The sequence below is a fragment of the Mobula birostris genome, chromosome 14, assembly GCF_030028105.1.
Source record: "Mobula birostris isolate sMobBir1 chromosome 14, sMobBir1.hap1, whole genome shotgun sequence".
Taxonomy (NCBI): Eukaryota; Metazoa; Chordata; class Chondrichthyes; order Myliobatiformes; family Myliobatidae; genus Mobula; species Mobula birostris.
In genome coordinates this window covers 81,223,365-81,240,544 of record NC_092383.1, presented here as the reverse complement: position 1 = coordinate 81,240,544, position 17,180 = coordinate 81,223,365, and the positions used below count along the sequence as shown (strand labels likewise).

Here is a 17,180-nt window from a genome sequence, read left to right as displayed (position 1 = left end):
GAATCTATGGTGGTTATTTATCTCTGCCCAGATTATAATGTCAGCATGGATGCCCTCTGCTGTTGGAGCCTTGCTGTTCTCTGGTTGGCATACAGCTTTTTCAAAGATATAGGGAACTGGCAAGTACCCCACAGAGCAGAGAAAAGATTTAATGGAATGTTCCAAGAATGAGGGACTTCAGATATATGGATCAGTCAGAAAATCTGTGGATTCTTCTCCTTAATTGCTGAGAAAGGTGGGTGTTAATTCGATAAAGTCTTCACAGAGAATAAGGTAACATTTTCAGCTGGAAGAAGGGACAAGAGTCATAGAACAGAGATTTAAGGTGTTGGAATTTGCTTTGTCTCCTTTCCTGAAAATCACCCCAGTAACCTTCACGTTTAACAGACCATGCTTAATAACTTCTGCCACTTTCAAACACAATACAACCATCAGATATAATTTCATCTGTGTTTGTGATATTGTATTTGTGAAGTAGGATGCCGTGCACAATCCTGATTTGATGGATACAGACATGAGAAGCACAGAGGAACATCTGGAGAAACTTCTGAAATTCCTGCTTCGCTGCCACTGTGCCATCGAGAACCTCCGGACGGGAAGGCCTCAAATCCTCGGCTTTGCCCATTGCCTGTTGCCGGGGCCGGGGTCGAAGCGCTCAGCAGAGATGGTGCTCGGTGTCGGAGGGCTGGTCAGAAGCTCGAAGTTTTCGGAAGGACTCAAGAGTCAGCTGTGCTCGGGGTGCTTCCAGTGTGCTGCATCGGCAAGTTTGCGGCACTGGAAGCTCATGGCAAGAAGAGAGTTTTTCTTCCTTCTACCGTCTGCGTGAGATGATGGGACTTTTGAGAGACTTCGAGATTTTTTTTTTACCGTGCCCATGATCTGTTCTTCTATCAAATTACAGTGTTGCTTTGCACTGTTGCAACTATACGTTATAATTATGCGGTTTTTGTCAGTTTTTTTAGTCTTGGTTTGTCTTGTTTCTGTGATATCATTCTGGAGGAACAAATTGTATCATTTCTTAATGCATGCATTACTGAATGACAATAAAGGAGGACTGCGTGTCCTCACAATCTAATAATCTAATCTTCTGCTTTCACATTCAAAAGGTTAAGTTCCCCCTACAACTCCTCCACTTTCACCACTATCCACTGCTCCTTTGACTGCTACCAATGCAATGGTAGGTGATTTGAAAAAAACTACCCCTTTGCCTTCTTCCTTTCCTAGGGACCACAGATCCAGAAACTCCCTCAAGATGAAACAGTAATGATGTCTTCCAGTTCACTGTATTGCACTTGGTAGTTACAATGTGGTCTCCTCTTTACTGGAGAACTTAAATGCAGGTAGACAGGCCACTCTGCAGAACAGCTTTGTTTGGAATGCAAGGGTGATCCTGAGCCTCCAGCTTTGATTCTACCTCCCACACTGATCTCTGTCTTTACTGCTTGATTTGTTTAACTGAGGCCTAAGAATAAACTCAAGAAACAATCATTGTCTTGACGAATAATTTTATGCTCTTCTGGCCTAGGTGTTGCAATCAACAACTCATCTTTCTCTTATGTATCCCCATCAAAAAAAAATCAACAAGACAAAGCATTCTCTTTTTTTGTCTCTCCATGGATGCCATGAGTAATGTTTAGTGTTGTGGTTTATTTCAAATTTCTAGCATCTGCCCTGTCTTATCTCACAATTGAAGTTCTTGTTATCTTACTGCAACCCACACATGAAATTCTGAAAGAACTGAGCAGGGCAAGCAGCAATGAAGGGCAGAGCAGATCAGGCATCTTCCTTTCCAGTACTGATGAAATGCCTCAGTCCAAAATGTCAGCTATTCATTTCCCTCCATAGATGGTGCCTGACTTGCTGAGTTCTTCCAGCAATTTGCATGTATAGCAACACACCCTGTCTAAGATGCAAGCAGAATCAATTACTGCTTTTGATATGAAATTGTATACTTCAAGAAACAAATTGCATCACCACTGAAACTGTGAATGGGTTGCAATTTCAGAAAGCAGTCTAAATGGCCTCCTTCCATTGTGTAGCAATACTAGTTTTAAAATGCAAAACATATATTTTGCATTTTCAAGCAGGGGCTATAATTTTAAGGTGATTGGAGGGAAATATAAGGTGACACTAGAGGTATTTTACACCAAGAGAGGTAGGTGCATAGAATACCCTGCCAGGGGTGCAGATAGAGGCGGATATATGAGGGATATAATGAAGAGCTATATTCAGTGGCCACATTATTAGGCACAGGAATACAACCCAGTGTGGACTTCTGCTGCTGTAGCCCATCCACCTCAAGGCTCAATACATTGTGCTTCGGAGAAGCTCTCCTGCACACTGCTGTTATAATGTGTGGTTGTTTTGAGTTATTGTTGCCTTCCTATCAGCTTGAACCAGTCTGGTCATTCTCCTCTGTCTCATTAACAATGCATTTTCACCCACAGAACTGCCTCTCACTGAATGTTTTCTGTTTTTCATACCACTCTCTATAAACCTTAGAGAAAATCCCAGGAGACTGCAGTTTCTGAGATACTCAAACCACCCAGTCTTGCACCAGCAATTATTCAGTGGTCAAAGTCACTTAGGTGACATTTCTTCCTCATTCTGATGTTTGGTCTAAACAACAACTGAACCTCTCAATCATGTCTGCATGCTTTTATGCTTTGAGTTGCTGGTGCGTGATTGGCTGATTAGATATTTGCATTAATAAGGTGGACATGTGAACCTAATAAAGTGGTCACTAAGTGTATATTTTGTATTATAAAATGTGGGGGGGGGTGATTTTAAGGTGATTGGAGGAAAGTATAGGGAGATGCAGAGCTAGGTATTTTACACAGAGTGTTGGGTGTGTGTGGAATGCTCTGCCGGGGTGATGGTGGAGTCAGATACATCAACAACATTTAAGAGACTTTGATAGGCCCTTCCAGCCCTTGGAGCTACACCACCCCAGCAACCCCATAAACCCTAACCTAATCATGGGACAATTTACAAAGACCAATTAACCATGGATGATAGAAAAAATGGAACACTATGTGGGAGGTAAGAGTTGGATTGTTCTTAAGAGTAGGTTAAAAGGTTGGCACAACATTGTTTAATTTATTTATTTAGTGATGTAGCACGGTTACAGACGCTTCTGGCCCAGCAAGCTTGTGCTGTCCAATTTCACCCATGTGACTAATTCACCTACTAACCCACGCATCTTTGGAATGTGAGAGGAAGCCCATGTGGCCACAGGGAGAACATACAAACTCCTCACAGACAGTGATGGGAGATGAACTCTGACCACTACGGCTGTAGAGTGTCATATTAACCACCACATTACCGTGCCTCTCCGCCTCCTTCACTCCAGGAAAAAACAGTCCCAGCCATTGTGGGCCACAGGGCTTGTTCTGTGCTGTACTGTTCTATGTTCTATACCCAAAAGAGATCAAAATCATTACACCATCACTGAATGTCTTTTCCAAATACAGGCCAACCACTAATCTCACTGCACCCTTGATCTTACTACTATTTTAAAGTTAAAACAGCATTTTGCAGCTCAAATAAGGAGAGCATATCTGAATGCTGACAATATCTCTTGCACTGAAGTACCATATCCTGGTCATCCAGATCGGAACCTGCATTTGGGATGTGGCAAATAACAGCTCTTGTGCATTGAAACAATTTTACCACATTATTCAGTTCATTTAATAAGACGAAGAATCTGTTTCACTTGAGTGCATGTGGAAAGTATAGTAATTAAGCATCACTAATGTGGTGCAGTCTCTGTATCAATTGTGAAGGACAGTGTTTTAAAATTAGTTACGGATAAATATGACTGGTCTTTTCCTGTCCCAAAAAAGTTCTCATTTTTATAGACCCACTTACCTTTGCATTTTATCTTCTTTGAATACATATCTATACAGTAAATTTGAATATTGCTTTAATAATTTCCCTGATAATTTAGTCCCCTCTTTCATTCTAAGTGAAGAGATTCCTAGTGAAATAAATTTTTGAACTTAAACATGCCCTTTTTAAGCTGTAATATTTCCTTCCCAGTCCTGACAAACTTGGTTCCCACTGAAGCCACACTAAAAGTTACTGATCAGCACCCACAAAAATGCCAGTATTAAAACTAATACAGATGGCAAAATCTGGGATAATATGGTCATTAAAGTTGCAGTAAGTGCATCACCACTGTGAGCTTTACTATTTATAGTGGCATGAGTTCTCTTCGAGACAAATCCCTATGGTAATCATTGAATGAACCAATTTAACTTGCTTCGGGCTGACAAAGTAGTCTTAAACCACTTACTAGTTTGATTAATCTAAGCCAGAATGCTTGAGGTTACAGCTCAGAAGTTATTATTTTTTGCAAAAAATTACTGGCTCTTCATTGTACAATTACAGTTATTAATTGCATATATTAACCCATAGACCAAATTATAAATACTTATAGTAAAATTGGTTTAATTTAATTTAAAATTTTTAGGTCCCTTCACTGGAAACTTCACTCCACATCCTAAGTGCTCACAAGCTTGAAATGTACTTAAATGTTTCTCTTAACTTCATAAATTTTGGTTGTTCTCTTTCAGAATTGGACCAAATAGCCACTTGTTTACACCCTTCATGATTTTATGAAAGCATTCTTAAGGTCACATTTTTATTTAGCGATATAATACGATTATAGGACCTTCCAGCCCAAGCCCATGCTGTCCAATTACAGCCACGTGACCCATTACCTACTAACCTGTGCATCTTTGTAATGTGGGAGGAAGCCAGGAAACCCATGTGGTCATGGGGAGAATGTACAAACCCCCTAAACTCTGGTTGCTAGCACTGTAATGCATTACACTAACCACCATGCCTCACAGGCTCCTTTATTCCCGGGAAAACGGTCCCAGCCCATCCAGTTTTCCTCACAACTCAAGCTTTCCAATCCTAACAACTTCCTTGCAAATCTCTTCTGCACCCTCTCTAGCTTACTTACACCAGAAATGCACACAATATTTCAGGTGCAGCATCACTGCAGCTGTAAGTGACATGCCAACTAATGTACTAAGTACAAAATGGAGCCTTTCCTAGGCTGCAAGCAAATACAATTTTAAAGCACCTTAAACAGGATTTTAAATGCTAGCAATCGCCTACACTGTAGCATGCAATTTTTCATTCCTTTGTTTAACCCTACACCAAATACAGTTCTGATCTCAGGGAAACCCAAACGATTCTGAAATGAGGATATACATGCCAAAAAAAATGGTACACACTGAATGTGCAGGTCTCCAAACAACCACTGTTCATAAGAAATACTTCCACATCTTCCTTGTTCCAGCATGCAAGGCAATTCTAGAGCAAATGATATTTGGATTAGATTATATTATGAGGGCATGCGGTCCTCTTTTATTGTCATTTAGTAACGCATGCATTAAGAAATGATACAATGTTCCTCCAGTATGATATCACAGAAACACAAGACAAACCAAGACTGAAAAACTGACAAAAACCACATAATTATAACATAGTAGTTACAACAGTGCAAAGCAATACCGTAATTTGACAAAGAAGACCATGGACACGACAAAAAAAGTCTCAAATTCTCTCAAAAGTCCCATCATGTCACGCAGACAGTAGAAGGAAGAAAAACTCTCCCTGCCATGAACCTCCAGTGCCGCAAACTTGCTGATGCAGCACCCTGGAAGCACCCAACCACAGCCGACTCGAGTCCGTCCAAAAACTTCGAGCCTCCAACCAGCCCTCCGACACCGTGCACCATATCTGCCGAGCGCTTCGACTCTAGCCCCAGCAACAGGCAATAGGCAAAGCCGAGGATTTGGGGCATTCCTCTCCGGAGATCCTCGATCGCACAGTAGCAGTGGCAGCAAAGCGGGCATTTCATAAGTTTCTCCGGATGTTCCTCCGTGCTTCTCACGTCTGTCTCCATCAAATCAGGATTGTGCATGGTACCTACTTAACAAATACCGATATCATTTCGGAGCGGCCGCACATGCTGCGTCGCACCGCCATCTTCTCCTCCCCTCCCCCCATCTTTTCTTATTGGATGAAAAAATATTGCCTCTGAAACGGTAAACACTTGCCATTGTTAGATATAGAGCTATTTCTTGTCAGATATTAGATATTGCATAATCATAAAGCAATCATGAATACCAGGTGTGTGCAGGTTTTATTCTCCATTGCTCCTTGATTCCCTGGGTAGTCAGTGTGGCTCTTGAATCATAAGAACTAGAAAGTTCACCAATTTTACCTTTGGATTCCAGGGAGTGGATTGGTCAAGGTGAGAACACGATACCTATGTCTCAACAGCAAAGGGGGGAGGGGTGTTGTGAAAAAAGGTAGCAACATTATGGTCATAATTACACTTCAGTCAAAAGCATTTTCAAGTGCACCTCATTGACATATTTTCTAAACATTATCAGTGTACAAATAATACTATAGTACAAATTTGGACAGTGCTCTGCAGTCAAATTCAATGCAAGCTCATACCTTTAAAAAGAGACTCCTTGGGCAAAATAACATTATGCCACTGGCATTTGTTCCATATTTCAATCTTGAGAAATGAGAGGCATCTCAGAAAAAGGATATCTACAAAAGTTGAAAAAAAATTCACAAAGATCCAGTGAACAGATTAGCTGCCTGCACTACTAATATTTTGTAGAGAAGCATGTACAATTTTGTAAGTCCATGATACACAGTAGAATTTTATAGATACTAGAAATCTGGAAAAAGGGAAATGTTAAAAAAGTCAAGGGGTTAGGCTGCAAAATGGAAAGGGGAAAAATAATTCACCAGAACTAGAATGTTAAGAGAGCATTGATGGTGGGGTGCTGGGGCAGGTGCAGGAGCTGGGTGAAAATAGTAAGGAAGTATCCAAAAAGGCAAAGTTTTTAGGAAGATAGAATGCTGGAAAGGTTAACAAAGCATAAATATGTAACAACAAAATTTGGTGGCAAGTTGACAAGAATTAATAGATTACAAGTGTATTAAGAGTTAAAAAATGTTAATATGAGGAATCTGTAATTAAAAAATATTTTCAAATTGTTCAGGGCCCCAGCAGGTAAAGTACTGTTAGAAAGAACAGATGTTGGTTGTGATTCAAGAATGAAGAATGGCAGGGGGTGGTGGGAGTCTCTTCAGCTCTCAAGTGGCTGCACAGATGGGTGATAAAGGCAGCGTATGGCGGGTTGGCCTTTATTAGTCAAGGAATTGAGTTCAAGAGTTGGGAAGCTATGTTGGAGCTTTATAAAACTCTAGTTAGACCACATATGGCATATTAAATTCAGTTTTGGTCGACCCATTATAAAGAGGCTTTGGAGAGGGTGCAGAACATTTTCTGGGTAACAGGGGACGTGCCATAAGGAAAGGTTGGGCAAACTTAGGTTGCTTTTTCTGCAGCAGCAGAGGCTGAGGGGAGATCTGATAGTTGGTTTAAGATTATGAAAGGCATAGATAAAATAGACAGCCAGTATTCTCTCCACAGGGTCAAAATGCCTGAAGGCATGTGTTTACAGTGATGAGGGCAAGTTCATAAGGAACTGTGGGCAATTTAAAAAAAAAAAAGATATTAACATAGACGGCAGTGGGTGTCTAAAATGCACTGCCTGGGTGGTTTTGGAGGAAAATGCAAAATATGTTCAAGAAGCTCTTAGATAGGCAAATGAAATTAGATAGGTAATGAAATGATAGAGAACAATGCACATACAGGCTTAGTTTAATTGGGCATTTGATTACTAATTTAGCTAGTTCAGCAAAACATTGAGGGCCAAAGGGCTTGTAATCAAAATAAATGGAGAGCAAGAAATTATATCTTATTTTGGTATATTGAGGAGTTATGCATGGGAGAGCATATTCTATTGAATATGAATACTGGTGTGAAGTTAAGAATTAAATGTTGATTTATGTATGAATGCTCTACCCCTGTCTAAGACACGAGATCATACACCCAACCACACAGAGTGAAGATGCAATTTAAATATACAAATTTTTATTTAAATTTGGATAAGAAACTTTAATAAGGCACATTCAGAACAGAGCTGGTGTTACATTTAAAAAGTTTCCAACAGCGCATTTTAGAAAGAAATACCATCATATGAAAGCAGTGCAAATCATTTGAAATGTAACCTGCTAGCCAAACAGATGAAACAAGTTGCTATTTTACAGATCCTACTTATGGTCTGAAGTTTAGTAAAACAGACCCAATCCTGATTACATTTGCAGCTCTCTACAAGTTTATCCATGGTACTGTTCATAAGCCAGTCAAAATTAATCTGAAACTAGCAACAATTCTAGAAAGTAACATCAGAAAAAAGTTGTGTTTGGTAACATTTCAAACATGGATGAACGTTGCACGCATCAACATGATGAATTCAAAATATCCAAAGGCACATTATGTAACAGGAATTCCCCACCCATTGTTAAGTACTTAAATCCCCATTTTTCAAACTAGTGCTGTCCATGTCAGTGAAAATAACAGTTTCCAAACCTGAAAAATATCAATTGTTAATCTCCAACAGGATATAGTTCATTCTTGGATACACCTGCAAACTTAGGTACAAATTCTCTGTAAGCACTTAAAAATTTGGAGATTTTGCAGGTCAGTAATGCCACAGCATTGTAGATGAAAGCAGAGTACAACGTCTCTACCTTACATTTGAGAACAATCTGTATGCAGATTGTAAAGTTTCTGCTCCAATGGTTCAATGAATTAAAACTCACAGATGTGAAGTGTTTTTAAGACTGAATGTATATGAAATTGGTAGATTACCCCTTTAGAAACACAAAATAGACTACCCTTATTCTTACTGAGATTTAATACTGTTGAGGATTCTAAATGTTTTTTCCTCATTTTCCCACATAAAACGTAAAATATTATGACAGCTCACCATGAATTAAAATTGATCTGGGCAACTTAAAAAAGCCAACTTCAAAGGATCTTGTTTCCAGCAGTCAACTAGTACTTTCTTTCTGAATTGGCTACAAAATCTAAATAAGCCATAGTTAAAACTATTTTATAATTAAAAATTTAGTATTCAATACATACTGTAAAGAAAACAAATTCACGCAAATCACAAAAGGATAACAAGAAGATTTTAGGATTAACAATAAAGTTGCCATGCCTCTAGCATATAAAGCTGTATCCAAAGTTCAATGTGCATTATTTATACCATGCATCATTAACATGAGTTATAATAGTTGTCTCATTGAGGGGAAATTAAATATTTTTTTGAAAAACAAAGAAACCTTTCAAAATTGTTGTTCTAAAAGCACTTCCTAAAAAGGGCAGGTTTTAGTTAATTTTTAAATCAATTTTTAAATACTTGGAATGATAATTTGGAAATATGAAGTTCGACCACTTTACACAAGATGCACATGCAGTCATGAATGTTAAATTTATTTTCAAGCTGGTAAAATATCAGCTTAACTTGTGGATAAAAGTTGTTCGTCAATATTAGCAAAAAGTTATTTGGCGGGAAGGAAACCCAGAAAAACAGGAATTTTAAAAACTAAAGCAGGAAGCCCCAATGAGTGCTGTATCTTGGTTTACTAATATCAAACAGTCTTCAAAAATGGAAGTGTATTGTTCTTAATTTCACATTTTGCACAGACATGCAAAGAACCAGTATGTGTTAATGAGATCATGAAAATTTATACAAGGCAAAATGTACATGAATACTTTGGAGAGAGAGATCAGTTCTGGTAAACCTTACATCCCTATGCTGCATATGACTGTGTACCATGACTAGAAACCCCAAACAAAAATACCTCTTAAACCCAGTGCCCTCAACATTCATGCTACTTGGCAATGCATAACTCTCTGAAGAACAAAAGCTCAAGACATCAGGCTAACTAATGCCTTATCCATTAATATTAGGATATTAAACTATAGGAGTTTAAAGATTCTGGGATCTTACACAGTTTCCCAGAAGGGGAACTCTTACAGGAAAGGTAGAAGTCTCATACTGGAAACTACCTTCTCTACAAGACTGTCCAAATTGAGATCTGATTTGAACTTTGATATAGCTTCAGATTTTAACTGAAAGCAAAGTGCTGTAATTAAACCCATAACACAGAATTTGTATATAATCATATGCTTTCAAAATAAACAACAACTCTCTCTTTAAAACAAGTGGAGTTTCTAAAAATCGGCTAAGGATAAAGGTGGTGAATGTTCATTTTTTCCAGTGTCCTGGCACACCTTAACTGGAAGTTTAATGGAAACATTGGTGAGAACTGGTTGAATGGTCTTGTATTGTGCTGTGAATTTCTACTATATATATTCAAGTATCTATTACTATATAGCCATTTTTGGAAAGGGGTACAAATAGACAGGCGACAATTATTTTCTCACTGACCTGCTACAGTGCTTAAGTTAAAGTATTTAGTAACATCTTTTGCTTATTTCTTATTTTCAGTCACCTACATTAACATTAATTAATCCTGATGCTATAAGGATAAAAGTAGTTTGTTATGTTTATTCCAGAAAGTTACAAAAATAGAGATCAACAGCTCAAGAGATAGACAGAATATTCTGTTCATCAACTGATAAGTCAAGCAAAAGAGGCCGAAAGCTTGTAAAATAAAAGCACATCCTGAACTGGGATTTTAGTATTGTGTGTGTAAAAAGGAACTGCTAAAATGGACAAACTGCTTCTACAATGTTAAATGGTTAATAAATGAAAGACATGTAAAAATATATACACTTGACTAATAATTTTCAATTAAACCATGCAATAAACTAGTTGTTAAGAGTTAAATTAAAATTGCAATGGTTTTGATATTTATAAATGTATTAGCGGTCAAGGTCTGTCTGAACAAACAGCTTTAATATCCCTGTTAAGAGATTCACATACATAAATTTAATAAATCTCTGAAAGAGCATGAAGTTTCGATAACTTAACCCACTTATATAAAAAAAATTACTTTGCCTTAAGAATACACAAGCTGGTACAAAGCTACAAATAGAATTGCCATTCTTGTGTCATGCCAGCAATGATACACATGCAATATTCAAAATAAAAACATTCTAACTTCAGATTTTCCTGTCCAAAGAAACCCCACAGAATGACCAAAACAGGAAGTCAGTGGATGCAAATAAATGGCAGATTGGATATTATAATTTGAAAGGAATCGTTTAACAATGAACTTGATAAACATAAAACTAATATTTCTACCTTAGAGGAGAGTACTGACATTGTAACTTAACCCATCACCTGGGTACTTCAATAACTTTAGTGTCACATTAACTAGATGACCAGGCAGGCACTACAGAACACATTAAATTCATCTAGTCATTTCTTTCTCAAATTTAGTTTGAGCACATTAGTCAAGCCTTCTGTTTCCACCCATTACAAATTCAATTGCTTCATCATTGTTTAACAAAGGGAAATGGGCCTGTGGGGTGACTGAGTGCAGGGGCCTGTATTTGAGGCTTTTTGTACAAACGTACGGGCACTTAATGTACTGGTTAACATGGTAGGGCCCTCAGTTACTTTTAAAGCAGCAAAGCTCAAAAAGACTTCACTACTTTAAACCGCCTAATTCAGAGACTAATGCCATTCTCCACGTACATCTGCTCCATATTCTTCATGCTTCACTGTTTGATGTTGATTTAGCATCCCCATGATCTGGCTGAGATACTTGGTTGCTAGCTTGCTCCAGGAAAGATGCAAAAGGATTCTCCTGATTACTTTCCATCGCTTGATAGACGAGAAAAAGGATTAGCAACACAACGATGAACAAGAGGATCCGCAGCCACATTGGCACAAGGCGCTGCACTGGGGTGTTCTCACTTGCACCTGAGTAGTTGCTTTTCTCCTTGTAGGTGCTTCTCATTGCAGCCCGCGTCACCAGATCATCAAAATTATATTGAATTGGTCGACCTGCTGCTCCTTTGATTGGTCGGCGCCGCATTGCACTGTGCATAGAAACAAGAGAATACCTAACTTCATTACTGGAGTTATTTCTAGTACTCTGTTCACTCACCACCTATGCCCAATCTGTTCCCCAACAGCCATCATTTTAAATTTAATAGGTATTGGGATAATTAGGCTGATGAGTCTCTTACCTGATTCCTGCTGGAGTGCTCATTTCATCCGGAAACATTGGAGTCAACACATCTGCTTCCTTTGCATGAAAGAATAAATTATTTTTAAGTATCAATTTAATAGTCTTATTTCTTTTTAACATGTGGACACAACAGCCTTGGCTGAAATTGCAAAAAAAATATAAGCTTCTATTCCGAAATTTACAAACCAGTAATACCACGTTACACCAAATGAATGCAAAATCAAGAATTCCATTTGTAAAACTTTCTCCAAATGTACACTTAAGCCAACACTGCAGAAACAGCTTTAATAAAAACATACAAATGATTCAGTTAAAATCACTCATTATTAATAAAATTGACAGCATCTCGCATAGGACAAAAGAAAATGATTCCACGTAGAAAGACAACATTCCAGAGGCTCAACTTTATCAGATACACATGTAAAGTTTCAGAACAAGCTTATCCTGCTGTACACTTCTTTAGACAAGTTTCTCTTCTTAAGGTGCAGCCTATTGTAGTGCCACAAACCAATGATAAACAAATCTATGCCAAATCTTCAGTATGTATAACCTATTCTATTAGGGGAATACAACAGCTTTATAAATCAAGCTGACATTTATGAGTACTGGACACTGAATGACAACTAGTATTTGGAAGTGAAGCTAAAGATTTTCAGCTCTTTATTAGCCTAAAGGCAGAATCTAATTAGCATTCCAGCCAAATTCTGTTTCTGCATACTCTGATCATGCTGTTCACAAAAAGGAGTGCATGTTTACAACAAATTTGATGACTAACACAGATTCATCTGTGTGCTAAATAAACCTGTGCTTGCAAGTTCATTTATTTAGACCAGAGAACTAATAATTACTAAATTGCAGATCACTAACCATTGTCAAGAGAAGGATTTGATAGCCATCTGCAACAAATGCAAGCATATTCAATGTTTGCTACTTTCAATTAACTTTCAACTACCGTAAATTACGGTGTATAAGCCGAGAATTTGGCTCTATATTTTGGTTCTAAGTTTAGGGGGTCAGCTTATACAGAGGGTGTCAACTTTGGAAAAACAAATACATGGAAGACAGGTCGTATTTATTGGCTGTTTTTGAGTCAGATACACAAAAAGATACAAATGCTTATGAAATCTACACAAGAAAAAGATCTACAAAACACATTCTGTTTCTCAATTTACTTGTACACACCGTTGTTGTCAAATGTTCAGAGTTTGAAACTCTCACTCTTCATTATCTGACTCTCCGAAAATTGCATCCCATTCTTCAGCGCATGAATTCTTTGAATGGTTTGTTTAAACTCACATCTAGTGGCTGGAGCACGGACGTTAAACCACCGGGGATGACTGCAATGTCCGTATTTTCAGCTTGCAATGCTGCTTTTGTCTCACCCGACAAGTGCGCTTTGAACATGTTCCAGACTTTTCCTTCCTGAAACCTTTGGGACATCGACGCCACACCTCTTTGAGCCACCTCAAGCAACCCGCTTCATCCATCCAGCCACGTTCTTGAACGTAAACAACAACAACATCCTGCAGGAATTTTTCTTTCTTTGGGAATGTTTTTCTCTTTTAAAAAACATCAGTGGTAGTTTGGTCCCATCAGCCATACACGTTAACATGACAGTAAAATGTTGCTTCTTGTGTCCAGATGTTTTGACGAGGACTGTTTTCTCCCCCTTCTGATTGACAGTGCAGTTGCCAACAAAATCAAAGGACATTGGTGTCTCGTCCATGTTACCAATCAGTGAGAGCACTTAAGAATGTGCCTTTCGATGCTTGATTACAAACGATTGGAAGGCTGTAATCTTATTCCCAAGGTCACTCGGCAACTTCTGAGCAATCTTTGTTTTTTGTCTCAACATAAGATTACGTCTATTCATAAATCGGGTGCACCAACTTCGTGTGCTTTGAAATTTCGCTGACCTCACTCCAATCATTTCTCTGGTAACAATGTATCCAGACGATCGCTGGTAACTCACTCACTCTAAAACTTTTTCTTACGGTTCTGGCCTCTGGCATGTTTTCCCGCGCCTTGCACATTTCATCTTTGGCATTTCCCTCAGCATGTCCTCTGCCTTTCTTCACTCTCTCACTTGTTTCTCATTTACACTAAACTTCTTAGCAGCTGCAAATTATTTGTCCTTTAGCAAAATCAACAACCTTCAGCTTGAAGCCAGCATCATATCGCATTCGTTTTAATCTTTTGTACATGATGGTCGCAAACTCAATACTGAGTACACATACTGATCCCGCCACCCCGTGTTATGTTTTAATGAGATTACGATGGGCGCTAAATGGTTTCATGGGGATTATATTACATTTTCAGAGGATTCTTTACATTGGGAACCTAATCCAAAACTTCCCTCCCTGACTTATTTAATAAGAATACGCTTATAACACTCTACAATGTGTAGGCCTATTTTCTTAGCAGGTACCGGTTCACAAAATTTCCAGGTTCTGGATCTGGCGAAGCTGAGTACCGGCATGTGAGATCTTGTGATCTTTTCTGGTTAAGTTAAAAATCTCTACAAAAGGGGTCGACTTATACAAAAGTAACACTTAACTTTGAAAATGGGGGGGGGGGTCCAGCTTATACACCAGAATTTACAGTACTTATATTAACTGATAAGTAGTCCTCCATATTAAATGTTGCCCTTTAAAGATTAGTAATTAAAATATTAAATATGCTGTTACTTTTAAGGATAGCATATTACATAAATTGCAGTGAATTTTTTCAAAGATGAATAATATAACGAGAATGTGGTAAGAGCTTAACATTCATTCTGATGTTGATTAATAGGGAATGGGCTATTTATAAACTGTCAGTTACTTGCCCTGTGGATACTGAATATAGCTAGGAACTTCCTTTGCTTGTCAACACAAGAGCCATAACATATACTAGTACCTAGTGGTCATTTCCAGAGGCAACCAAGCCAACAGGAAAGAAACTCAAAATTTTCTGCCCCCTTCTAGGCAGAAAAGCCTTTTCTAACCTTGCTCCTGACATTTTCTTTAATCACCAACCTACAGTCCCAGTTTAAAATAATCCTTATTCTGCCACAATGTCCACTCATGTGAAAGCAAACAAATACTGTATTGATATATAAGGAAGATGATCTCAGCCACTCAGAGGTTCTCTCAAGGTGAGTTTGCAGCAAATATTTATAGTTCTTATTTTCCTCCTTTCATTAAAATATTTCACTAATAGTTGGTAATACCAACTGCATTTTGCAGGACCAGCAGATATTCTCCTGTTTTCATAGCTCCATCCTTAGATTAGTTTCCTTCGTGACTCAACAGTCTTGTATGGCCTTCAGATCCCCTTGCTTCCATCCTCTATACAGCAATGGAGAGAGTTTAGTATTGCTAGCTTCTGAGCCACTACAGCCCTAAATGGGTCATGCCTAGCCATAAATAGAGCACATATCCATCGTAAGATCCATTTTGTTTCTAAATGTCTAATGCTCTAACGAATCCCAATATTTTGAATTTAGAATATTTCTTAACAAAGCAGTGTTAAATTTCTTTTTAGCACACAGTTGAACTTAGTGACTACTGTATAGTAATAATCTCTATTCTGGGTTCCTCCCACAATCATTAGCATTATCTTCGCTTGAGCTTGTATTGCTTCAAACTCCTCTTCTCTAGAAATAAAATGCCTTGGCTAGTTAAGCCATTCAGCTCTGGCATCTTCCATGCAAATCTCCTCCTACTCATGTCTTTATATCCTATCTGAACAGAAATTAGAACGTTCAAAGGTAGTGCAATGTTGAATCACAATACTTTTCATAACTTCTATTTTTCAAATCTGCAATTAACTCATGATTTCTATTTCCATTCTCTTAATAACCCTCCATAATATTATTGTTGCACTTGTAACGCAAATTCCTTTGCTCCATTTAGATTCACTTCCAGTGTTGTATGGAGCTTCTTTTAAAAAAAAAAATCCCAAAATACATCATCTTCTGTTCATTTCAAATTTTAAGTTGCCAAATACACACAATTTCTGTATTATTTTTTGTATTTTGACATAACTCTCAGTATTGACTTGCTGTTTGCCTCTTAAGGCAAATCATATTTTTGATCCAGATCATTTAAGTAAATTATAGTGAGTGATTCCAGCCCAAGCTTTTGTTGAACACAACTTCTTTACCCATGGTTCAACTGGGTAACTTCTACTTGCTACTTTCTCTTCATCCTAAAATTTGTCCCTTCACTTTGGACAATAATCATGTTGCAATTCAAATTGTTAAAAAAAGGTTTGTGAAAAAGCATATGACATTTTAAATAATATAGGTAAGCAATCAAAACCAAGGTGTATTTGCAACAGAGGAAAAGAATACACACATTTCAGAAGTTTGCAAAAAGTACTTTTCCATTCACATGCTTCCTTCATGTAAATGGTCAGTTTTAGAAACTTAAAGAGACAACAGAGTAGAAAGCATTCATTGTAAGAGATGATCACAAGTAACATTATTGAACCACTAACATAATTACCTTTATTTGTCTTGATTTGCTTGTATCAGTGACTTTTGATGTACTGTGCATGTGATATGAAGTACCTAAAGATAGATACATTAATAAATAGATACATTAATAAATCTAAAGCACACCTTAAAATTTGAATAAAAGCAGAACGTAACTGGGAAATCATACTGTACCAACTACACTATTCTGAATTTACTTCAACTTATTGTTGCCAAACAATTGATACTAGAGCGTACAATCATCACAGCGATATTTGATTCTGCGCTTTGTGCTCCCTGGATTACAAATTGATAGTAAATATTAAAAATTTAAATTATAAATCATAAATAGAAAATAGAAAAGGGAAAGTAAGGTAGTGCAAAAAAAAAAAACCCGAGATGCAGGTCCGGATATTTGGAGGGTCCGGCCCAGATCCAGGTCAGGATCCGTTCAGCAGTCTTATCACAGTTGGAAAGAAGCTCTGAATTTCTGAATTTTAATCTTACTTTTCAATGAAAGAAGCGCTTACACTGTACTTATGAAGTCACTTCTAATGCACCTGTTCTGAAAGTATAAACAGAAGTAAACAAAAGGCTGCATTTTGAAGCCTAGGATCAAAGAATACTCAAGACTATTAAATGGTTCCCTAGAAAAATA

The 17,180-nt window shown here is 37.8% G+C and overlaps 1 protein-coding gene across 1 annotated transcript in view; it reads right to left on the bottom strand.

Annotated features, from left to right (window-relative positions):
- Positions 1-7,959: 7,959 nt before the first annotated feature.
- The window catches only part of LOC140210014 (lamina-associated polypeptide 2, isoforms beta/delta/epsilon/gamma-like), a 31,495-nt gene continuing 22,274 nt past the window's right edge, over positions 7,960-17,180 (bottom strand). The window contains exons 5-7 of the mRNA XM_072278744.1: positions 16,554-16,618; positions 12,062-12,120; positions 7,960-11,911 (exon numbers count right to left, since the gene is read on the bottom strand). Coding sequence (XP_072134845.1) covers positions 11,581-11,911; positions 12,062-12,120; positions 16,554-16,618 — 455 coding nt within the window. The 3' untranslated portion in view covers positions 7,960-11,580. The remainder of the gene's footprint in view (positions 11,912-12,061; positions 12,121-16,553; positions 16,619-17,180) is intronic.